General features: G+C 38.3%; 1 protein-coding gene across 1 annotated transcript in view; it reads left to right on the forward strand.

Moving 5' to 3' along the window:
- The window catches only part of LOC100345278 (steroid transmembrane transporter SLC22A24-like), a 41568-nt gene extending 17840 nt beyond the window's left edge, over nucleotides 1-23728 (forward strand). The window contains 5 exon segments of the mRNA XM_070069363.2: nucleotides 1174-1289; nucleotides 20502-20716; nucleotides 22302-22410; nucleotides 22865-23068; nucleotides 23668-23728. Coding sequence (XP_069925464.1) covers nucleotides 1174-1289; nucleotides 20502-20716; nucleotides 22302-22410; nucleotides 22865-23068; nucleotides 23668-23728 — 705 coding nt within the window.
- The last annotated feature ends 2557 nt before the right edge of the window (nucleotides 23729-26285 follow it).

Consider the following 26285-nt stretch of genomic DNA (forward strand, 5'->3'; position numbering starts at 1 on the left):
GATTCTGTCCCTGTTGCCCCTCTTCCAGTCCAGCTCTCTGCTGTGGCCAGGGAGTGCAGTGGAGGATGGCCCAAGTCCTTGAGCCCTGCACCTGCATGGGAGACCAGGAGAAATACCTGGCTCCTGGCTTCAGATCAGCGTGGTGCGCCAGCCGCAGTGGCCATTGGAGGGTGAACAAATGAAAAAGGAAGACCTTTCTCTCTGTCTCTAACTATCCACTCTGCCTGTCAAATAAATAAATAAATAAATAAATAAATAAAAGACAAGATTATATGCAGAATTTTTGGGGGGAGGACACAAGGTAGTATTCACTCTAGCTTAATTGGCTAGGAAAGGGTTGTGAGTTGGCTATTAAAATGAAAAAGAAAGGCATTGGAACATCACAGAAACTGATTGGTAGCTGTATAACTGAAAAATGCCCCCATTCAACCATGAACAAAAGCAATGCCTTGCAGAATAAGATGTTGATCAAACGAAACACAAAGTTTCTGGCCTCTGATCCAATGACTCCATTTCCCTGACATAATAAATAAATTGCTACTTGGCCATTGCCCAGGAAAAACTAATTTCTTTATTGCTTATATTCAAAGTCTATAATCTTAATCTTACCATTTAATTGATGCCTCAATGTGGATGAGACCACTTATGTGCAGTTCTCTAACTACAGCACTTTTGTATTTCGACTTCTGTTTTCTTTAACCTGCTTATCACTTTCTATTGGCCTTCAGAAGGAGATTGCTCAATATGCAGATTTCTGCTACAATCAATCAGGGTAATAGAATGGTCTTCAAAAAGTTCATGGAAATGCCCATTATACAAAAACTAGGCAGAAATTTCAATCCTGTTGCACTAACATGAATTTATTAACTCCATTTTCCACCTACTTTTTGAAGTTCCCTCCTATATGTTTTCTTATAATCCTGAAATTCCTCCTAGCATTCATCCACTGCCAAATTACAATTTTATCTCAAATTTTTAGCTATTTTTAACAGCTGTTAAACACCTTTTGGAACTCTACACACAAGAGATTGAACACTGAATGCTCACACCCCCCTCCCCTCCAGATAGAAGAGTTGTGAGTACAGTGAACTCTGGGTCTATCTCATCTTCCAGGACTCACCACTACACTCATTGACATCTCATAAACGCTTGTTGTTGTTTTTGTTGTCAAAGTTTGTGCGGTCCACCATTCAGGAGGAGATGGACAAAGCCTCAACCAAACCATCCGTGGTCGAGGTGTTCCAGGCACCCAAACTGCGCATGAGGATTCTCTACCTGAGCTTCCTGAGGTGAGTTACACTGGGTGATGGTCATGAAGAATTCCTTATGTTGTCTTACTTTGTCCTTTTTCAAGGTTGTCAATTTTTTGGTTCTTTTAAAAAATATATTCCTAATGTAATATTTAAAAATATATTCTGAATGTCTTGCCTCAGTGTGGAAATAAAGAATGTGTTTTGAGTAACTAATTTTTTCATCTTTTTATCTTTTTATATTTAATGTAAAGAGAACAGATTTCATATATTTTATAGGTATAGTTCAAGAAGACAACCCTCCTCAACTCCCTCCTTCAATCCTTTTCCTCTTCCTATTTTTTCTTAATTATTGCAAAAAAAAAAACAACATAATTTCAACCCACTCAATAACCATAGGCTTCATTCACCACTAATCATAATATTCAATAAGGAAAATGTAGGAAGACCACAGTTCCACAGGAGTGAAAACAAGGGCTAAAAACAACAATCATACCACAAGATGCCTTTTCATGCCTATACATTGCTTGCATTCTATGTTAACTGCCACGTATCAGAGACAATATGTGATGTTTGTCTTTTGGGGACTTGATCATTTCACTAAGTATAATGGTTTCCAATTGCATCCATTTTATAGCAAAAGACAGGTTGTCATTCGTTTTTTTTTTTTTGTGGCTGAGTAATATTCCAAAGGGTAGTATATCACATTTTTTTCAGCAGTCATCACTTGATGGACACCTACATTGATTCCATATCTAATTAATTGTAAATTGAGTTGCAACACTCACAGGGGTACAGATAACTCTTCAAATGGTAGATCTGTTTTCAGACTTTCCATAATGTTTGTACTAGATTACATTACTACCAACAGTGTATTTGGGTACCTTTTTCCCTCACCCTCATCCACATTTCTTATTTTTTTTGATTTGGGGAAGATAACCACCCTAATTGGGGTGGGGTGAAGCTTCATTTTGGTTTGGATTTGCATTTCCTTGATGCTTAGAGATCCTGACCATCTTTCAGCCACTTGAATGTCATCATTTGAAAAATTTTTTTTATTTTCTTTTCCATTTCTTACCTGAATTGTTTGTCTTATTGTTGAGCTCTCATAGATCTTGGAGATTCATCCTTTATTAGCTGTGTAGTTTGCAGATGTTTTCTCCTGTTCTATCAGATTACTCTTGACTTTTCTGAGTGTTTCCTTTGCAGGGCAGAACCTTCTTAGCTTAATGTAATCCCATTTGTCTACTTCTGTTTTTATTTCCTGTGATTCTGGGGTCCTTTCCAAGAAGTCTTTGCCTATGCCAATGGCTTTCAGAGTTTTCCTGATGTTTACCTCTAGTAATTTGATGGTTTGAGGTCATAGATTTAGATCCTTGATCAATTTCAAGTTGATGTTTGTATAAGGTGTAAGGAAAGCATCTGGTTTTGTACTTTCGCATGCAAAGATCCAATTTTCCCAGCACCATTTGTTGGATTTCCTTTCCTTAGGGATTTATTTTAGCTCCTTTGTTAATGAATAATTGATTGTAGAGATCTGTATTAACTTCTGGGTTTTCTGTTCTGTTCTATAGATAGAATGTCCATCTTTGTGAAAGTACCCATGTGTTTTGACTATAACTACCCTGTACAATGCCTTGAAATCTGGTAGTGAAAACCCTATGGCTTTGTTTTTGTTATTTTTCCTTTAGATATTTGAGATCTCTTATGATTCAAGCATTTTAGCATTTTTTTCCTACAGCTGAGGATCTAATTAATTTATTTGACAGATAGATTGAGACAGTGAGAGAGACAGAGAAAGGTCTTCCCTCCACTGGTTCACCCGCAAAATGGCTGCTATAGCCGGAGCTACACCAATCTGAAGCCAGGAGCCAGGTGCAGGGGCCCAAAAACTTGGGCCATCATCCACTTCCTTCCTGGGCCACAACAGAGAGCTGGACTGGAAGAGGAGCAACTGGGACTAGAACCCAGTGCCCATATGGGATGACGGCACTGCAGTCAGAGGATTAAACAAGTGAGGCATGGCACTGGACCCTGAATGTCCTTTTTAAAGGATTTATTTACTTATCTGAGATAGAGAGACACAGAATGAGACAGGGAGACACAGAGGTCTTCCATCCGCTGGTTAACTCCCAAAAAAGAACCACAACAGCTAGAGCTGGACTGATCTGAAGCCAGGAGCCAGGAGCCAGGAGCTTCCTCTTGGTCTCCCATGAGGGTGGATGGTCTAAGCACTATGGCCATCCTCCTCTGCCCTTTCACACCATTAGCAGGAGCTATATTAGAGGAAGAGCAGTCAAACACAAATAGGGTATCATATGGAATACTGGCACCATTTGCAGAGGCTTAGCATAATCCACCACAGTGCTATCCCTGTCTTTTGTATTTTTATTGGGATCACCATAAATGTGTAAATTGCCTTGGGTTGTACAAGCATTTTGTTGATATTATTTTTTTCCAAACCATGAACCTGGAAGATGCTTTGTGTTTTTTTGTATGGTCTTTTATTTCTTTCTTTATTTTTTTAAATTTACATCATAAAGATACTTTACCTTCTTTGTTAAATTTATTTCAAGGTATTTATATATTTTTGTAGCTGTTGTGAATAGTACTGATCTTACAAGTGCTTGCTCAACCAAGAAATCTTTTCTGTTGAAAAAGGCTATTGATTTTTGTGTACTGATTATATATCTTGAAATTTAACCAAACTCTTACAAGTCCCAGTAGCCTCAGAGTGGAGAGTTTGCTATCCATATATTTAGAATCATGTCATAGTGTAAACAGGGATATTTACTTCCTCCTATCAATTTGTTTCATATTGGTTTCTTTTTTGCCTAATGGAACTGACTAAAACATCCAGAACTGTATTGAATAGTAGTGGTGAAAGTGGGCATCCCAATTCAATCCCATCAAGGTGGCATGTACCAATGTCATCTCACTAGTCAAAGTGATCAGTTTCAGTTCATAATTGATCATAATGATAGGACTAAGTGCAAAGGGATCACATAAACAAAACTAGTGTCTGCAAATACTAACTGATAGAATCAAAAAGGGAGAGAATGATCCAACATGGGAAGTAGGATACACAGCAGACCCATAGAATGTCAGATGTCCTAAATAGAACTCTGGCCTCAGAATCAGCCCTTAAGGCATTCGGATCCAGCTGAAAAGCTCATGAGACTATTTCAGGCATGGAAAGCCAAGACACTCTGGCAAAAAAAAAAAATGAAATGACCTAAATGAAAGATCTCTGTGAGTGAGATCCCAGTGGAAAGAACAGGTCATCAAAGAAGGAGGTACCTTTCTCTGAAGGGAGGAGAGAACTTCCACTTTGACTATGACCTTGTCTAAATATGATCCAAGTTGGCGAACTCAAAAGGCCTCCATAGCCTTGGCAACTCATGACAAGAGCCTAGGGTGATTACTGAGGCCATAAACAAGGGTGTCAAATTGTTAAGGCAACAACAGGAGTCACTGTGCACTTACTCCTCATATAGGATCTCTGTCCTTAATGTGCTGTACATCATGATTTAATGCTATAACTAGTACTCAAACAGTATTTTTCACTTTGTGTTTCTGTGTGGGTGAAAACTGTTGAAAGCTTTACTTATATATGCTAAATTGATCTTCTGTATATAAAGATAATTAAAAATGAATCTTGATGTGAATGGGATGGGAGAGGAAATGGGATATGGGATGATTGTGGGTGGGAGGAAGGATATGGGGGGAAAGCTGCTATAATCCGAAAGTTGTACTTTGGAAATTTATATTTAATAAATAAAAATTTATAAAAAAGAAAGTGGGCATCCCTGTCTGGTTCTGGCTCTTAGTGGAAATGCTTCCATGTTTATCCTATTAAAAAGATGACTGTGGATTTGTCATATTTTGGCTTGATTGTGCTGAAGACTGGTATATCTATACACAATTTGCTTAATGTTTGTATCATGAAAAATTGTTACATTTTATCAAATGTTTTCTCTGCATCTAATGAGATAATCATATAGCTTTTACTCTGAAATTTATTAATGTGATGTATCACATTTATTGATTTGCACATATTGAACCATCTCTGCATACTATGGATAAATCCCATTTGTTCTGGGTTAAAGATTTTTCTGATATTATATTGGATTTGATTAGCTAATATTTTTTAGGATTTTTGCATCTAATTTCATCAGAGATATTGGGCTGTAATTCTCTTTCTAGGTTGTACCTTTATTTGGCTTTGGATTAACATTTGTAGTTAGAGAAAAATTAGAATTTATTCTTCTTGGGCAGAGCCAAGATGGCGTAATAGTGAGGATGTGCACTGATAGTACGGGAAAAGATAGTTTAATAAAAGTGGAGTTACTGTAGTTTCAGGAAAAGGCTCAGGAAAAATTGCAGAGAAAACTATTCCGGATCTAGTTAATGTGACACGGAGGACCCACGGGGAGAGCAAGGACACCCACAGCTCAGGAGCCCAACCACGGAGTCTATGCACCAGCGCTGGAAGTGGAGGTGAGGTCAGTAGCCTGAGACATTGACAGGGAAATGGCAGAAAGAGCACAGAGGGAACGAGGCCTGAAGCCCCACTGGGGAAAGTTCACCAGGCTAAGTAGAAGAGAGAAATAAATAAATAAATAATAAAGGGACCAACACGGAAATGAGACTCTCTCTCTCCACTCACCTTACAAAGGCAAGCAAGACAAAGAGCAGGCACCATTTTGGACATACATAAAGTGGCACACGCCATCAACCAAGCAGAAAAACCTGACTCTGGTGGGGAGAAATAACAGGAGGTTAGGACCTACTGAAGGTGTGGAACTAATGAACTGAGACTGAAAATCTGAGGGTATGAGAGAGAACTCATGGAGTACAGACACTCGGTAACCTTGGCAACCTGGTGGAAGAACAGGAAAATTTGAGATCACAAGGAGGACTGCATAGACACATTGTGTGGTCCTTGGGGCAGAGCAAACAAATATTATACCCACAGGGGCCAGATTTATACATTGACTACCCTCAATTCTGCTCAGCTGTGTGGAATTTTTTTAACTTTTATTTAATGAATATAAATTTCCAAAGTACGACTTATGGATTACAATGGCTTCCCCCCATACCGTCCCTCCCACCCGCAACCTTCCCCTTTCCCAAACCCTCTCCCCTTCCATTCACATCAAGATTCATTTTCGATTCTCTTAATATACAGAAGATCAGTTTAGCATACATTAAGTAAAGATTTCAACAGTTTGCTCCCACAAGCTGTGTGGAATTACTTCCCTTCTGAGTTAAAAAAAAAAGAGAGAGAGAGAGCGCAAGAGTGAGAGAGAGAACAAAATGGGAGGGTCTAGAATGGCAGATGTCCTAAACAGCACTCTGGCCTCAGAATCAGCCCTTAAGGCATGTGGATCTAGCTGAAGAGCCCATGAGAGTATTTTAGGCATGGAAAGCAAAGACACTCTGGCCAAAAAAAAAAAAAAGAGGACCTAAATGAAAGATCTCTGTGAGTGATATCGCAGTAGAAAGAATAGGGCCATCAAAGAAGGAGGTAGCTTTCTCTGAAGGGAGGAGAGAACTTCCACTTTGACTATGACCCTGTCTAAATAAGATTGAAGTCAGCGAACTCAAAATGCTTCCATAGCCTTAGCAACTCATGACTAGAGCCTAGGGAGAATTCTGAGGCCATAAACAAGAGTGTCAAATTGTTAAGTCAACAACAGGAGTCACTGTATATTTACTCCTCATGTGGGATCTCTGTCCTTAATGTGTTGTCCAATGTGAAGTAATGCTATAACTAGTACTCAAACAGTATTTTGCACTTTATGTTATGTGTGGGTGCAAACTGATGAAATATTTGCTTAATATATACTAAATTGATCTTCTGTATATAAAGATAATTGAAAATGAATATTGATGTGAATGGAATGGGAGAGGGACAGGAGATGGGAGGGTTGTAGGTGGGAGGGAAGTTATGGGAGGGGAAGCCATTGTAATCCATAAACTGTACTTTGGAAATTATATTTACTAAATAAAAGTTTTAAAAAAAACAACATGGGTAATTCACCTTTGGCACACCCTTAACCCTGAAGAACCAAACAGAGCTTTCTGGCCACACCCATCACATGCCTCTAAGGATACATCAAAAGCAGACAGTTCACTTAATATAGAGTCATAGTATAATGAGAAGAAACACCACAGTGAAGAAACCAAAGAATATCTCCACAATGCCAAGCAAGAAACGCAGAAACCAAGGATAAAAGAGCAAGGAAGACACTATGATGCCCCCGAATGAACAAGACATCCAAGCCAAGATTATGAAGATGATGAGATAGAAAAAAATGCAAGAAATTGATCTCAAAAAATTGATAAGAACATTAAGAAGTTCTCAAAAACAAATTCTTGAACTACAGAAATTCTTACTGGACAGGATAATATATATCTCTCGTGAAAATGAAATCTTAAGGAGGAATCAAATGAAATGAAGCAACTAGTAGAACATGAAACTGTGTTAGTGAAGAGAAATCATGAGGAAATGAAGAATTCAATAGATCAAATGACAAACACATTAGAGAGCCTTAAAAACAAAATCAGTGAAGCAGAAGACAGAATATCGGACGTAGAAGACAGAGAACAGGAAAGTAGTCAAACCAAAGAAAAGAAGAGGTAATCAGAAATCTAAAAACTATTGTTGGTAATCTATAGGATACTATCAAAAAAACCCAACATTCAGGTTCTAGGAGTTCCTGAAGGCGTGGAGAGAGAGAAAGGATTAGAAGGCCTTTTTTAGTGAGATACTAGCAGAAAACTCACTGGATTTGGAGAAGCACAGAGACATCCTAGTACAGGAAGCTCACAGAACCCCTAATAAACACGACCAAAAGAGATCCTCACCATGACACGTTGTAATTAAACTCACCACAGTGAAACATAAAGAAAAGATCCTAAAATGTGCGAGAGAAACATCAGATTACTCTCAGAGGATCTCCAATTAGACTCACAGCTGAATTCTCATCTGAAACCCTACAGGCTAGGAGGGAATGGCAAGATATACTCCATGTCCATATAAAAAAACTTCCAGCCCAGAATATTATATCCTGTAAAGCTCTCATTTGTGAATGAAGGTGAAATAAAGACCTTTCATAACAATCAGAAATTGAAAGAATTTGTTGCCACTTGTCCAGCCCTACAAAAAATGCTTAAAGATGTGTTACACACAGAAACACAGAAACACAGCCATCAATATGAAAGAAGGTAAAGGAAGAAAACCTCACAGTAAAAAACCACAGGAAGCTCAAAGTATATACTAGAAAATATCTTTGGGAAAATGGCAGGGCAAAGTTACTACTTATCAATAGTCACGTTGAATGTTAATGGACTCAACACTCCAGTAAAAGACACCGATTGGCTGATTGGGTTAAGGAACAAAACTCATCTATGTGCTGCTTACAAGAAATACATCTTTCCAACAAAGATGCATGCAGACTGAAAGTGAAAGGTTGGAAAAAGATATACCATGCCAACAGAAATGAAAAAAGAGTGGGTGTAGCCATCTCAATATCAGACAAAATAAACTTTAACACAAAAACTGTTAAGAGAGACAAAGAGAGGCACTATATAATGATTAAGGGATCAATTCAACAGGAAGATGTAACTATTATAAATGTGTATGCACATAATTACAGGGCACCAGATTATTTAAAAGATATGTTAAGGGACTTAAAGGGAGACTTAGATTCCAATACAATAGTACTGGGGGACACCAATACTCCACTCTCAGAAATAGATCAATTAGACAGAAGATCAACAAGGAAACAGCAGATTTAATTGACACTATTGCCCAAATGGATCTAACAGATACCTACAGAACTTTCAATCCTACACAGAAAGCATTTAAATTCTTCTCAGCAGTGCATGGAACCTTCTCTAGGATTGACCACATACTAGGCCATAAAGCAAGTCTCAGCAAACTCAAAAGAATTAGAATCATACCATGCACCTTCTCAGATCACAGTGCAATGAAGTTGGAAATTAGCAACTCAGGAATCTTGATGTGAATGGAAGGGGAGAAGGAATGGGAGATAGAGGGTTGTGGGTGGGATGGAAGTTATGGGGAAGAAAAAGCCATTGTAATCCATAAGCTGTATTTTGGAAATTTATATTCATTAAATAAAAGTTTAAAAAGAATTTATTCTTCTTTAAATTCTTGTATTGTAATCTCCATTCATTTCTATCAACTTTTAAAAATTATTTTAAGTATAAAAATTTCATGTATACAACTTTAGGAAAATAGTTATTCTTCCCACCAAAACCACCCTCCCACTCACACTCCCATACCACCTCCTCCTCCTCCTCCCTCTCCCCTTCACAGACTCATTCTCCATTAAGATTCATTTTCAATTACTTTCTAACAAGTTTTTGATTTCTTTTTTTTTTTTGACAGGCAGAGTTGGACAGTAAGAGTGAGAGAGACAGAGAGAGAGAGAGAAAGGTCTTGCTTTTCCATTGCTTCACCCCCCAGTGGCCGCTGCAGCCAGTGCGCTGCAGCCAACACACCATGCTGATCTGAAGCCAGGAGCCAGGTGCTTCTCCTGGTCTCCCATGTGGGTGCAGGGTCCAAAGACCTGGGCCATCCTTCACTGCCCTCTTGGGCCACAGCAGAGAGCTGGACTGGAAGAGGAGCAACCGGGACAGAATCCAGGACTAGAACCTGGGGTGCTGGTGCCACAGGCAGAGGATTAGCCAAGTAAGCCGTGGCGCCAGCAAGTTTTTGATTTCTTCTGTAATCCTCAGTTCAATGAGAGCATGTTTTCAGTCTCTATTTCTATGTGTTTGCATAATTTCTAGAGTTTCTTTCCAGCATCATAAAACTGTGGTCAGAAAAGATGCTTGGTATGATTTCAATTTTTTTGTAAATTTGCCAAAATTTGTTTTATGGTTTAGCATTTGATCTATACAAGAGAAAGATACATGCACTGATGAAAAGGATGTGTATTCTGTTGTGGTATGAAATGTGCCATAAATATCAACTAGGTCCGTTTGTTTCATATTGAAGATTATCTATGTTGTTTTTTTGTTGATTTTGGTCCTGTTTTTGGTGCATGGGCTCAAGTGTAGTGTTGATAGGTCTAAGAGTCCAAGGGATCACACAAACAAGACTAGTGTCTGCTAATACTAACTGATAGAATCAAAAAGGGAGAGAATGATCCAACATGGGAAGCAGGATACACAGCAGACTCATAGAATGGCAGATGTCCTAAACTGAACTCTAGCCTCAGAAACACCCTTAAGGCATGTGGATCTAGCTGAAGAGCCCATGAGAGTATTTTAGGCATGGAAAGCAAAAACACTCTGGAAAAAAAAAAGAAGACCTAAATGAAAGATCTCTGTGAGTGAGATCCCAGTGGAAAGAACGGGGCCATCAAAGAAGGAGGTAGCTTTCTCTGAAGGGAGGAGAGAACTTCCACTTTGACTATGACCCTGTCTAAATAAGATTGAAGTCAGCGAACTCAAACAGTTTCCACAGCCTTGGTAACTCATGACTAGAGCCGAGGGAGATTACTGACACCATAAACAAGAGTGTCAAATTGTTAAGTCAACAACAGGAGTCACTGTGTACTTCCTTCTCATGTGGGATATGTCTTTAATGTGTTGTCCAATATGAAGTAATGCTATAACTAGTACTGAAACAGAATTTTACACTTTGTGTTTCTTTGTGGGTGCAAACTGATGAAATCTTTACTTAATATATACTGAATCGATCTTCTGTATATAAAGATAATTAAAAATGAATCTTGATGTGAACAGAATCGGAGAGGGAGCAGGAGATGGGAGGGGTGCAAGTGGGAGGGAAATTTTGGTGGGGGAAGCCATTGTAATCCATAAACTGTACTTTGGAAATTTATATTTACTAAATAAAAAAAGAAAAGAAAAATATAAAAAATAAAGTATAGTGTTGAAGTCTCCTATTATTTTATTCAAGAATATGTCTCCCTGTAGAGCCATTAATATATGTTTATTTGTTTTAAATGGCCAGGAACCCTGGTATTGGGTGCATATATATTTATTACAGTCACAACACCCTGTTGAATCATTAATTAATGCCTTTCTTTGTCTCTTTTAACATATTTTCTGTTAAAGTCTATGTCGTGTGATATTAAGATGACACTCCTGCTGTGTTTACTTTTTGTTAGCATGTAATATCTTTTTCTATCTATTCACTTTCATCTGAGTGTATTTTTGTTTGGGAGCTGTATTCCATTTAAGCAGCTAGTAGGGTGGTCTTATTTTTTGAAATCTTCAAGCAAGAATGTATTTAATTGTAGAATTAAGCCATTTACATTAAAAGTTTATCATTCACAATTAATGAATGGTCCTGCCATTTTTTCTGAGCTATTCATATCCTTGGCTTTAGATTTCCTTTATTTTTTAATAGCACCTTTTTCTGTATTCACAATCTTTCATAATGATGAATATTGTTCACTATTTCTGTGTGCAGCACATCCTTAATTATCATTTGTAAGTCTGTACAAGTTGTGAAAATTCTTTCAATTTCTGTTTGTTTTGGAAGACCTTTATTTCTCCTTCATTTATAAATCAGAGCTTTGCTGTGTACAGTATTCTGCACTGACAGATTTTTATTCTTTTAGGATTTGGACTATGTCTCTCCATTCTCTCCTAGCATATAGAGTTTCTTTTTTTATTTTTTAACTTTTATTTAATGAATATAAATTTCCAAAGTACAGCTTATGGATTACAATGGCTTCCCCCCCATAACATTCCTCCCACCCGCAACCCTCCCCTTTCACACTCCCTCTCCCCTTCCATTCACATCAAGATTCATTTTCGATTCTCTTTATATACAGAAGATCAGTTTAGCATACATTAAGTAAAGATTTCAACAATTTGCTCACACACAGAAACATAAAGTGAAAAATACTCTTTGAGTACTAGTTATAGCATTAAATCTCAATGTGCAGCACACTAAGGCCAAAGATCCTACATGAGGAGTAAGTGCACAGTGACTCCTATTGTTGACTTAACAAATTGACACTCTTGTTTATGGCCTCAGTAATCACCCTAGGCCCTTGTCATGAGCTGCCAAGGCTATGGAATCCCCCTGAGTTCACTGACTCTGATCATATTTAGACAAGGCCATGGTCAAAGTGGAAGTTCTCTCCTCCCTTCAGAGAAAGGTATCTCCTTCTTTGATGACCCGTTCTTTCCACTGGGATCCCACTCGCGGAGATCTTCCATTTATGTTATCTTCTTTCCCCCAGAGTGTCTTGGCTTTCCATGCCTGAAATACTCTCATGGGCTTTTCAGCCGGATCCGCATGCCTTTCCAAATTCCTAACAGGGATCACTTTTCAGTTAAAATTTAAACAACTAAGAATAATTGTGTGTTAATTACAGAGTTCAACCAATGGCACTAGAATGAAAAAAATACTAAAATGGATACAGTATTACATTGTACTTCAACCGTCAGGACAAGAGCTGATCAGGTCACTGTTTCTCATAGTGTCCATTTCACTTCAACAGGTTCCCCTTTGGTGCTCAGTTAGTTGTCGCCGATCAGAGAGAACATAGGATATTTGTCCCTTTGGGACTGGCTTATTTCACTCAGCATGATGTTTTCCAAATTCCTCCATCTTGTTGCAAATGACCGGGTTTCGTTGTTTTTGACTGCTGTATAGTATTCTATAGAGTGCATGTCCCATAATTTCTTTATCCAGTCTACTCTTGATGGGCATTTGGGTTGGTTCCAGGTCTTAGCTATTGTGAATTGAGCTGCAATATACATTAAGGTGCAGACAGCTAGTTTGTTTGCCAATTTCATTTCCTTTGGGTAAATTCCAAGGAATGGGATGGCTGGGTTGAATGGTAGGGTTATATTCAGGTTTCTGAGGACTCTCCAGACTGACTTCCATAGTGGCTTTACAAGTCTACCTTCCCACCAACAGTGGGTTAGTGTCCCTTTTTCCCCACATGCTCTCCAGCATCTACTGTTGGTAGATTTCTGAATGTGAGCCATTCTAACTGGGGTGAGGTGAAACCTCATTGTGCTTTTGATTTGCATTTCCCTGATTGCTAGTGATCCTGAACATTTTTTCATGTGCCTGTTGACCATTTGGATTTCCTCTTTTGAAAAATGTCTATTGAGTTCCTTGGCCCATCTCTTAAGTGTGATGTTTGTTTTGATGTTGTGGAGATTCTTGATTTTTCTAGATTCTTGTTATCAACCCTTTATCAGTTGCATACTTTGCATATATATTTTCCCATTCTGTTGGTTGCCTCTTCACTTTCCTGACTGTGTTTTGCAGTACAGAAACTTCTCAATTTGATGCATTCCCAAATGATAATTTTGGCTTTGACTGCCGGTGCTTCTGGGGTGTTTTCCAAGAAGTCATTACCTGTGCCAATATCTTGCAGGGTTTTTCCAATGTTCTCTAATAATTTGATGGTGTCAGGTCGTAGATTTCAGTCTTTAATCCATGTGAGTGAATTTTTGTGTAAGGTGAAAGGTAGGGGTCTTGCTTCATGATTCTGCACGTGGAAATCCAATTTTCCCAGCACCATTTATTGAATAGACTGTCCTTACTCCAGGGATTGGTTTTGGATCCTTGATCAAATATGAGTTGGCTGTAGATGATTAGATTGATTTCTGGTGTTTCAATTCAGTTCCATTGGTCAATCCATCTGTTTCTGTACCAGTACCATGCTGTTTTCATTACAACTGCCCTGTAGTATGTCCTGAAATCTGGTATTGTGATGCCTCCAGCTTTGTTTTTGTTGTACAAGATTGCTTTAGCTATTCGAGATCTCCTGTGTCTCCATATGAATTTCAGCATCATTTTTCCAGATCGGAGAAGAAGGTCTTTGGTATCTTGATTGGTATTGCATTGAATCTATAAATTGCTTTTGGGAGAATGGACATTTTGATGATATTGATTCTTCCAATCCATGAGCATGGAAGATTTTTGCATTTCTTGGTATCCTCTTCTATTTCTTCCTTTAAGGTTTTGTAATTTTCATCGTAGAGATCCTTAAAGTCCTTGGTTAAGTTTATTCCAAGGCTTTTGATTGTTTTTGTAGCTATTGTGAATGGGATTGATCTTAGAAGTTCTTTCTCAGCCGTGGCATTGCCTGTGTATATAAAGGCTGTTGATTTTTGTGCATTGATTTTATACCCTGCTACTTTGCCAAAATCTTCTATGAGTTCCAATAATCACTCACTAGAGTTCTTTGGGTCCCCTAAATAAAGAATCATATCATCTGCAAAGAGGGATAGTTTGAGTTCTTCCTTCCCAATTTGTATCCCTTTAATTTCTTTTTCTTGCCTAATAGCTCTGGCTAGAACTTCCAGAACTATATTGAATAGCAGTGGTGAGAGTGGGCATCCCTGTCTGGTACCAGATCTCAGTGGAAATGCTTCCAACTTTTCCCCATTCAATAGGATATTGGCTGTGGGTTTTTCATAAATTGCTTTGATTGTATTGAGGAATGTTCCTTCCAAACCCAGTTTGCTTAGAGTTTTCATCATGAACGGGTGTTGTATTTTATCAAATGCTTTCTCGGCGTCTATTTAGATAATCATATGGTTTTTCTTCTGCAGTCTGTTAATGTGGTGTATCACATTGATGGTCTTGCGCACATTATACCATCCCTGCATACCAGGGTTAAATCCCACTTGGTCTGGGTGGATGATCTTTCTGATGTGTTGTTGCATTCTATTGGCCAGAATTTTATTGAGGATTTTTGCATCTATGTTCATCAGGGATATTGGTCTGTAGTTCTCTTTCAATGCTGCATCTTTTTCCGGTTTAGGAATTAAGTTGATGCTGGATTCATAGAAAGAATTCCGGAGGACTCCATCTTTTTTGATTGTTCTGAATAGTTTGAGAAGAATTGGAGTCAGTTCTTCTTTAAATGTCTGGTAGAATTCAGCAGTGAATCCATCTGGTCCTGGGCTTTTCTTTGTTGGGAGGGCCTTTATTATTGTTTCAATGTCTGTCTCAGTTATGGGTCTGTTTAGGTTTTTAATGTCTTCCTGGTTCAATGTAGGTAGTTCCAGGAATGTATCCATTTCTGATAGGTTTCCCTGTTTGCTGGCATACAAGTCCTTGTAGTAATTTCTGATGATTCTTTTTATTTCTGTGGTGTCTGTTGTTACGTTTACTTTTTCATCTCTGATTTTATTGATTTGGGTCTTTTCTCTTCTTTTCTTAGTTAGTTGGGCCAATGGGGTGTCAATTTTGTTTGTTTCTTTTTTTTTTTTTTTTTTCAAAAAACCAGCTTCTCGCTTGGCTGATTTTTTGTAATGTTTTTTTGGATTCAATCCTGTTGATTTCTTCTCTGATTTTATTTATTTCTCCTCTGCTACTAGATTTGGGTCTGGTTTGCTGTAGGTTTTCTAGATCCTTGAGGTGAATTGAAAGCTCATCTATTTGGTGCCTTTCCAATTTCTTGATGTAGGCACCTATTGATATAAACTTTCCTCTTAGCACTGCTTTTGCTGCGTCCCATAAGTTTTGGTATGTTGTGTTGTTATCCTCATTTACTTCCAGAAAATTGTTGATTTCTCTTTTAATTTCTTCTCTGACCCATTGTTCATTCAGGAGCATGTTGTTCAATCTCCTTGTGTTTGCGTATGCTCTAGGGATTCCTGAGTTGCTAATTTCCAACTTCATTCCTTTATGGTCTGAGAAGCTGCATGGTATGATTCTAATTCTTTTGAATTTGCTAAGACTTGCTTTATGGCCTAGTATGTGGTCATTCCTAGAGAAGGTTCCATGTACTGCTGAGAAGAATGTAAAATCTTTAGCTGTAGAATTGAAAGTTCTGTAGATATCTGTTAGATCCATTTGGGCTATAGTGTCATTTAAATCTACTGTATCCTTGTTGATCTTCTGTCCAGTTGATCTGTCTATTTCTGAGAGTGGAGTATTGAAGTCCCCCAGTACTATTGTATTGGGGTCTAAGTCTCCCTTTAAGTCCCTTAACAAATCTTTTAGATAAACCAGTGCCCTGTAGTTAGGTGCATATACATTGATAATTGTTATATCTTCCTGTTGAATTGATCCCTTAATCATGATATAGTGTCCCTCTTTGTCTCTCTTAACAGTTTTTGTGGTAAAGTTTATGTTGTCCGATATTAAGATGGCTACGCCCGCTCTTTTTTCATTTCTGTTGGCATGGTATATCTTTTTCCAGCCTTTCACTTTCAGTCTGTATGGATCTATGTTGGAAAGATGTGTTTCTTGTAAGCAGCAAATAGATCGGTTTTGTTCCTTAACCCAATCAGCCAATCGGTGTCTTTTAACTGGACAGTTCAGGCCATTCACGTTCAATGTGACTAATGATAAGTGGTAACTTTGCCCTGCCATTTGCCAAAGATAAGTTCTAATATATGCTTTGAATTCCCTGTGATCTTTTGCTGTGAGCTTTCCTTCCTTTACCTTCTTTCATATTGATGACCGTGTTTCTGTGTTTCTGTGTGTAACACATCTTTAAGCATCTTTTGCAGGGCTGGACAAGTGCCAACAAATTCTTTCAATTTCTGTTTGCTATGAAAAGTCTTTATTTCACTTTCATTCACAAATGATAGCTTTACAGGATATAATATTCTGGGCTGGCAGTTGTTCTCTCTTAGTACCTGGGCTATATCTCACCATTCCCTCCTAGCTTGTAGAGTTTCTGATGAGAAGTCAGCTGTGAGTCTGATTGGAGATCCTCTGAGAGTAATCTGACGTTTCTCTCACACATTTTAGGATCTTTTCTTTATGTTTCACTGTGGTGAGTTTAATTACAACGTGTCATGGTGAGGATCTCTTTTGGTCATGTTTACTAGGGGTCTATGAGCTTCCTGTACTAGGATGTCTCTGTGCTTCTCCAAACCCAGAGAGTGAGTTCTCTGCTAGTATCTCACTAAAAAGGCCTTCTAATCCTTTCTCTCCGTGCCTTCAGGAACTCCTAGAACCTGAATGTTGGTTTTTTTGATAGTATCCTATAGATTACCAACAATATTTTTTAGGTTTCTGATTACCTCTTCTTTTCTTTGGTTTGACTGACTACTTTCCTGTTCTCTGTCTTCTACATCCAATATTCTGTCTTCCGCTTCACTGATTCTGTTTTTAAGGCTCTCTAATGTGTTTGTCATTTGATCTATTTAATTCTTCATTTCTTTTTTATTTCTCTTCGATATCACAGTTTCATGTTCTACTAGATTCTTCATTTCATTTGATTTCTCCTTAAGATTTCATTTTCATGAGAGATATTTTCTATCCTGTCCATTAAGTATTTCTGTAGTTCAAGAATTTGTTTTTTGAGAACTTCTAGATGTTCTTATCATAATTTTTTTGAAATCTGTATCTTGCCTTTTTTTCTATCTCATCATCTTCATAATCTTGGCTTGGGTGTCTTGTTCATTTTGGGGTGTCATAATGTCTTCCTTGTTCTTGTTTCCTTGGTTTCTGCATTTCTTGCTTAGCATTGTTGAGATATTTGGTTTCTTCTCCTTTTTTTTCCCTCACTGTGGTGTTTTGTCTCATTATACTATGACTCTATATTAAGTGAACTGTCTGCTTTTGATGGATCCTTAGAGGCTTGTGATGGGTGTGGCCAGCGAGCTCTGTTTGGTTCTTCAGGGTTAAGGGTGTGACAAAGGTGACACACCCAGATTAGGCATGGTAAATCTTCTCTCTCTCTTTATCTCTCTCTCACTCTCTATTTTTTTTTCTTTATTCAGAAGGGAAGTAATTCCGCATAGCTGAGTGGAGTTGAAGGCAGTAGTGTCTGAGCTCTGACCCATTCGGGTATAATATTCATCTGCTCTGTCCCAAGGACCACACAAAGGATCTGTGCAGACCTCAGTGGAAGCTCAAATTCCCCTGCAATCTCCCACCAGGTTTCCAAAGTTACCAATTTTGTAGCATCTCCCGAGAGCACTCATGTCTCAGGTACTCCGTGAGTTCTCTCACACACCCTCAGTCCTTCTTTTTTCATAGTCTCAGTCACAACCTCCACACATTCACTGGGTCCCAACATCCTGTTATTTCTCCCCACTAGAGCCAGGTTTTCCTGCTTGGCTGATAGCGGAGCAGCCCTGAGGTGGTGCAGCTTTACATATGTCCAAAATCGTGCCTGCTCTTTGTCTTGCTCGCCTTTGTAAGGTGAGTGGAGAGAGAATGGTTTCCGTACCCGTCCCTTTTATTTATTTTTTTATTTTTTATTTTTCTCTCTCCTCTAGTTAGCCTGGTGAACTTTCTCCCACAGGGCTTCAAGCCTTGTTCCCTCTAGGCTCTTCTTGCTTCTTTCCCACCAGTGCCTCAGGCTATTGAGGTTTCACCTCACCTCCCTTTCCAGCACTGGTGCGTAGATTTGGCAGCTGGGGTCCCGAGCCATGGGTGCCCGTTCCCTCCACGTAGGTCCACCATGTCCCACTAGTTCTGGCAGAGATTCCTATACAGTTTTTTCCCTGAACCTGCGGTATCTCCACTTTTATTAAACTGTCTTTCCCGGACTATCAGTGTGCTCCCTCCCTCTCCTGCCATCTTGGAACTCCTCTCTATATAATCTTCCTCATTTTTTCTTTATACAGTCTTCTGTTGATGGGCATTTAGGTTGATTCCATGTCTTAACTATTGTGAATTGAGCTGCAATAAACATTGAGGTGCACACAACTCTTTTCTTTCCCAATTTAATTTCCTTTGGGTAAATTACAAGTAGTGGGATGGCTGGGTTATAAGGCAGGATTATATTCAGGTTTCTGAAGAATCTCCAAACTGACTTCCATAGTGGCTTTACCAGTTTGCATTCCCACCAACAGTGGGTTAGTGTCCCTTTTTCCTAACATCCTTGCCAGCATCTGTTGTTAGTGGATTTCTGTATGTGAGCCATTAACACCGGGGTGAGGTGAAAACTCATTGTGGTTTTGATTTAAAGTTTTATATAAATGTTGTGATTTATTTCCAAATATCTAAGAACAATCTGGTTGTTGTTCATTTTTTTAGATCTATTACTCTATACTTGACTCTGGGTTATTGTCCTTCAATTTAATAACCCAAAATATATTCTATTTTGACAAATACAAACATTTTAAAATACATATTTTCTACAGTTACTTTTGTAGTGTTCTATATAATACAATTCATTCAAGTGGACAAAGATGTTGTATAAGACACTGCTCTATGTCATCATGTTGGGATTTCTTTCCACACCTCTGGTCTGTGGTCCAGGTTTCTACATTCTACATACTCATTCAGGTAAAAGGGAAGAGCTAATGGGAAACAAATAACTGACTGGTGTTAAATAAAGGATCTCAGGTATAGTAGGTGATCAAAGCAGATTCCTACCCTGGACACTTTTATATAGATTCTTTGGAGGCCTCAAAATGCCTTTTAGCCTCTCTCTGCATTTCCTGTGATATAGGAAATGTATTTTCCTCTGACTGCTGCAAATACCTATCTCTCTAGGCCCTGTGAATTTGGCAGGGTGTTATGTACATTAGTTGGCCCACCCTAACCCTTTTTTCTTCTTCCTTCTTCGCACACAGGAATTCAAATGACTCCCAGTCAGTTCTCTTCCAGAGCCCTTACTGATCTATGAGTAAATCCATATATCCTTGAAATATATTACTAAAAATATACTAAGCTGCCACACTCCTTGTCTCAATTCTGTTGCTTAAGGTTCATAGTTCATCATTTATAGCTCTTAGATTGCTTAAAACTGTCAGGTCTCTATATGCTTCAATCAGAAAACACATGGAAAGTTCTTACCTGTAAGAGTTCTTGCAGCCTCACACATAAGGATTAAGGTGAAGAAGGGGTCCATATTGGGAAGCAGAGAAGAGAATCTCACAGAATGTCAAACCTTGGCAGAAATAAATAAATAAATACTCCCTAGTTTCCAACATATAACTGTACATCAGGTGAATTCTTTGTAATGTCCAGTTAGTGATGAACTCGGATTTCATATTACTTTTTCTGTATGAGGGTTTTAATATCTTCTACTGAAGTATGTGTACATTTGTACACCCACCTGTGCCCTTAGAAAATCTGCAATAAACATCGCATTCTCCAAAATAATTTAATATTTAAATCATTGCCTTAAGAAGAAATATGCTATGAAGCAGGACAAAATTTCATCTGTAACATTGACTTCAGCTACCTGGACAATATTTTCATCAATTATAGGACTTGCCTTCAAAATTGTAAATGACAGTTTTTAGACTCTAAGCCTATTAAATTTGTCTTTATTCCTTTATTCACTTCAGGCTTGGAGGCACTGTGCCCTTTTACGGCTTGATACTCAACCTACAGGAACTGGGGAGCAGTATCTTCATGTTCCAGATCCTCTTTGGAGCTGTCACATTCATATCAAGATGTATTATCCTTTTGATAATGAAATACATGGATCGTCGGATCAGTCAGTCGTTGTTTTCCTTACTGGCAGGACTTTGCATTCTGGTCAACACCTTTTTGTTCAAAGGTGAGAGATGCAGGAGTTTGGGGGAAGGAATTAGCTTCCCTCAGTCCTCAGGAATTATGTGGGTTTATATGGGTCTTTAGTTTAGTATGCCAAAGAATGCCATTGGCTTTGAGAACTGAAGGTTTGCCTGAAGTTATTAAGATGGTTTGAAACTTATCCTGGTAACTAGTTGTTGGCATGTCTTAGGCTCCAATGTGTCTGCAAGAGGTGACTCAGATACACAGGTGTCTTTATGACAAGCAGGATGAACCTGGACACCAGTACCGACTACACAGAACACCTCTCTACCAGTTATAGCACAGACTGTTGGCTAATCATGCTTTTTTTTTGACAGGCAGAGTGGACAGTGAGAGAGAGAAAGACAGAGAGAAAGGTCTTCCTTTTGCCATTGGTTCACCCTTCAATGGCCGCCGCGGCTGGCGCACTGCACTGATCCAAAGGCAGGAGCCAGGTGCTTCTCCTGGTCTCCCATGGGGTGCAAGGCCCAACCACTTGGGCCATCTTCCACTGCACTCCCGGGCCACAGCAGAGAGCTGGCCTGGAAGAGGGGCAACTGGGACAGAATCCGGAGCCCCAACCAGGACTAGAACCTGGTGTGCTGGCGCCACAGGCAGAGGATTAGCCTAGTGAGCTGCGGCACCAGCTAATCATGCTTTAATACAAATGGAAGTGATAGGCCTTGCCGTTGAATACCCAAACACGCACACAGTGCTCTCATCACGTATGTCTGGGACTCTTTCCAGTGTTAAGGCCTTCCTGCCTTGGCATCTCACTCATCTTTTCATATTCACTTTTTTAAAAAAAGTCTGCCATCTGAGTCAACCTAAATGCAAAAGAATTTTAAGAGAAACTCTTTGACTACAGTAAAATAACTGCAGTTATTCAAGAGACTTCTCCAATGTTTAAGGTCCTATTTGATAATTTTCATTGAATTTTATAAGTTTTAATAGTTCCTTTTTGAAAATTTTAGTGTTAATGTTTCCCAGGATGACATTGCATCTTGGGAATATGAGTCCTACTCTTTCCTGAAATATTATTCTAGATCTTGTGTCTCTTCACACTATCCACTCTAAATAAGCACAATCTGTTTGTTACTGCTTGGTAGAATCCCTTCCTACATCAAAAATGGTTGCCCACACTCTTAAGTGTAAACTGTTCAATACTTGATTATTTCCAATTACATGTGATATATGTATATACAGTAAGTACATATGAAATTACCAATGTTATATATAACACATAATAATAAATGGCCTATAATAAGCATACATGCATTTATTCTCTGTAAATACATATATGTCTTACAAAGTGCACAGGAACACTGGAAAAGTAACAATTACTCAAATTTGCAGAAAGACTTTAAGCTATTGATTGAAAAATTTTCACTCTTGTTTAAGCCATGACATTCTGCAGTCTACATTCATCCATGTATGAACCATTCCATAACATCTGGGATGTGCGCTTTGTATGCATTAGATCATATACCAGAACCCCCCACCAACCTTCCAGCAGTATTGTTCCACAGTTATTTGTAGGATTTCTCCATCCAAGGTTTTCTAACTCTCGCTGGTCTTCCTTTCTCCAGAAATGCAGACTCTATGTGTGATTTTAGCCACTTTGGGAATCGGTGCTGTTTCTGCTGCCCTTGCTATTTTCTCAGTCCAGTCTGTAGAACTCATCCCTACTATATGCAGGTACAAGAACCAAGAGGCCATATGTTTGCTTTCCAAGCAGAACTTTTCTGGAACACTTGACAATTATTTTAGTAATAAAATTGAAACTGTTTAGATGTCAGAGGAATAAATGGTGATGCAAATGAAGGCAACAACCAATAATCACAATTATTAAAGCTAACTTTATACCTGAAAATGGACCATGTCCAAAAATGCACCATTTCATTTACCTTAAGAACCACTCTACACAATCATGCTACGTTGATCGCTATTCAATAATGATGAAATTGAGGTTTCAAGCAATTGCCAACATTGTAAAATCAAACAGGGACAAAAAGCAGTAAATCACACTATTAAGGGTTTGCTGTGTTTAATAACTGTTTCAGTATACCCCAAACTGAAAGCAAGATGATAAATAAGATGTTGCATGTGTATATCTACAAAATTTTCTCTGTATTGTTATTTGCACACAAAGGTCAACATTTTCAGGAATCAATAATTTGTTCTCAAGAATTGGAACAGTGCTGGCTCCCCTCTTTATGGCCGTAGTGGTGTATTCTCCCCACCTGCCCTGGATCATGTATGGAGTCTTCCCCATCCTTTGTGGCCTGATTGTCTTCTGCCTTCCGGAAACCAGGAATCAGCCTCTTCCTAACACCATTCAGGATGTGGAAAAGGAGTGAGTAAATCCTGTAGCTGTCAACAGAGTGGGTTGTAGCTGTGTCAATATCACCGTCATGAGGAAAGGAATGACCCTTTAGGGTTTTGTCCACGTGGGCTCAGACCAGGGCTCTTTGTCTCCATGTCCTTGAGTTCAGTGGCAACCTTGCCCCATCCATAGAAACGTCAGATTCTTTGAGAGGTTCTCTAGGTCACAGAGACCGTTCTAGACCAGTAGGGACAGTGATGAAAAGGCCAAAAGTAGTCTCATTATGAATGGTTCACGCTCTCTACCCTTACAAGGATGACACAGTCTTAAGGTTTTCTCATAAATCTACTAAAATTGTAATGCTTCACTCTTATCATGCCGGTTTTATCATCCATCAGCCCAATGAGTGCTTAATAAATGTGGGAAATAAACTGAGTTTGCATAATGGGCATAAACCTGTTTATTGCTGCAGTTAGGTAGAATTATGGGACTAAGTATGGAACAAGCTTCCTTGCAGAGCCACTATGTCTACAGGAAGTTGGTCTGTTGGTATATTTGTGAGACATGCACAGTTATTCTACATATTCTTTGTTTCTTGACTTTGTTTTTGTTGCATTTCTTTTTCCCAGCACAAAATATTCTAGGAGAGTAAAGAATGAAGATACTTTCCTGAAAATAACACAATTTTAAGGCATGCCAAGAATTGATCTGAAGAAGAGCTAAATAAAGAGAAAAAAATAAAGCTTGTTCCTATGTATCTATAAAACCAGTGAAATATGTAATGTGCAAATGGGTGCGTTTTACATTTGTGGACACTAATATATCAATTTTCTCAAAATCATTTATGAGTTTAAGTTATTCCACCAACCAACTGTTTACATGGGGGAGTAGTTTAAAACTAATTCCAACTTCATCCACAACTTATTAACAACCAAGATGATTTATAAAAAGCAGCATTATTCATGTGATCTCGCTATCCCAGTATTGGATATTTGCAAAGGAAATGTAATCACTATGTCAAAGAGATATCTGCAGTCCCATATTTATTGTAACACTATTCATTATAGCTAAGATGTGGAACCAATGTAAATGTCCAATAGATGAATAGATACAGAACAAGTGATATAGATACTGAATATTATTCAGCTGTTAAGAAAAAAGAAAATCCCATCATTTGCAACAAAAGGATGGACCTGGAGGACATTATAATAAGTGAAAAATGCCAAGCATGAAGACAAATGCTGCATGATCTCACTCATAAGTAGAATCTGAAATAAATTGATCTCACAGAAATAGAGCCTAGATAGTGGTTACCAGCGGCTGAGGCAGTGGGATGAGGGATGCAGGTGGGGATGTGAAATTACAGTTATGTAGAAAGAGTAAGTTCCAGAGATCTGTTGTACAACCACGTTATAACAGTTAATAACAATATGTTGTATTCTTAAAGTGATGAGAGTGGACAGTGTTATAACTACAACAATGATAATAACTGTGTGATGTAATGATATGTTGAATAGCCAGATTTAACTATTCGGTTATGCAAATACACATCAAAAATGCATGTTCTGTATAATAAATACATTTTCTCAATGAATTCAAAAGCAAATAAGAAAATTTGAAGACAGGAAAAGGCACATCACTGGGTAAATATGGGTGTGTGTGGTAAAGCATATGATGAATGTTTTAAACTACAGTCATCAGAACAGCAATAGTCATCAGAACAGCAAGGAGAAGTGACCAGCAGTCATGACAATTCCATAAAAATGGCCAGATGTACAAAGAATTTGTGAAATTTTGGCACCAAAAATTACATGTAAGTTGAAAGATTATGAAATGGATACTAGTAATTACTTTTTCAAAATGACTTCACAAACATGATTGCAGTGTCTTCTTTTTGGTGGAAATATTTTTTCCTTTGCATTCCTTCTGGCCCCATATTTTATACAAATGTGAATCATTTTAATTATTATCAATATTGTCAAATATTAAAACACAAATGGTTCAGTAAATTGCTTCAAAATATATGCATGTGCATGTATTTAATTTATTTTTTTGTTTTTTTTAACTTTTATTTAATGAATATAAATTTCCAAAGTACATAATATTGATTACAATGGCTTCCCCCCCATAACATTCCTCCCACCCGCAACCCTCCCCTTATCCACTCCCTCTCCCCTTCCATTCACATCAAGATTCATTTTCGATTCTCTTTATATACAGAAGATCAGCTTAGCATACATTAAGTAAAGATTTCAATGGTTTGCTCCCACACAGAAACATAAAGTGAAAAATACTCTTTGAGTACAGGTTATAGCATTAGATCTCAATGTACAGCACACTAAGGACAAAGATCCTACATGAGGAGTAAGTGCACAGTGACTCCTGTTGTTGATTTAACAAATTGACACTCTTGTTTATGGCATCAGTAATCACCCTAGGCTCTTGTCATGAGTTGCCAAGGCTACGGAAGCCCCCTGAGTTCACTGACTCTGATCATTTTTAGACAAGACTATAGTCAAAGTGGAAGTTCTCTCCTCCCTTCAGAGAAAGGCACCTCCTTCTTTGATGACCCGTTCTTTCCACTGGGATCTCACTCACAGAGGTCTTTCATTTAGGTTTTTTTTTCCCCCAGAGTGTCTTGGCTTTCCATGCCTGAAATACTCTCATGGGCATTTCAGGCGGATCCGCATGCCTTAAGGGCTGATTATGAGGCCAGAGTGCTATTAGGACATCTGCCATTCTATGGGTCTGCTGTGTATCTCACTTCCCATGTTGCATCATTCTCTTCCTTTTTGATTCTATCAGCTAGTATTTGCAGACACTATTCTTGTTTATGTGATCACTTTGGTTCTTAGTCCTATCATTAGATCAATTGTGAACAGAAATTGATCACTGGGACTAGTGAGATGGCATTGGTACATGCCACCTCGATGGGATTGAATTCGAATATCCCCTGGTATGTTTCTAACTCTACCGTTTGAGGTAAGTCAGCTTGAGCATGTCCCGAATTGCACATCTCTTCCCTCTCTTATTCCCACTCTTATATTTAACAGTGATCACTTTTCAGTTAAGTTTCAGCACTTAAGAAGAATTGTGTATTGATTACAGTATTCAACCAAAAGTATTAAGTAGAACAAACAAAAGAAATACTAAGAGGGATAACATATTAAGCTGCTCATCAACAGTCAGGGTGAGGGCTGATCAAGTTACCGTTTCTCATAATATTCATTTCACTTTAACAGGTTTC

This window comes from Oryctolagus cuniculus, chromosome 1 (genome assembly GCF_051225735.1).
Source record: "Oryctolagus cuniculus isolate XC-2025 breed Fujian yellow rabbit chromosome 1, ASM5122573v1, whole genome shotgun sequence".
Classification (NCBI taxonomy): Eukaryota; Metazoa; Chordata; class Mammalia; order Lagomorpha; family Leporidae; genus Oryctolagus; species Oryctolagus cuniculus.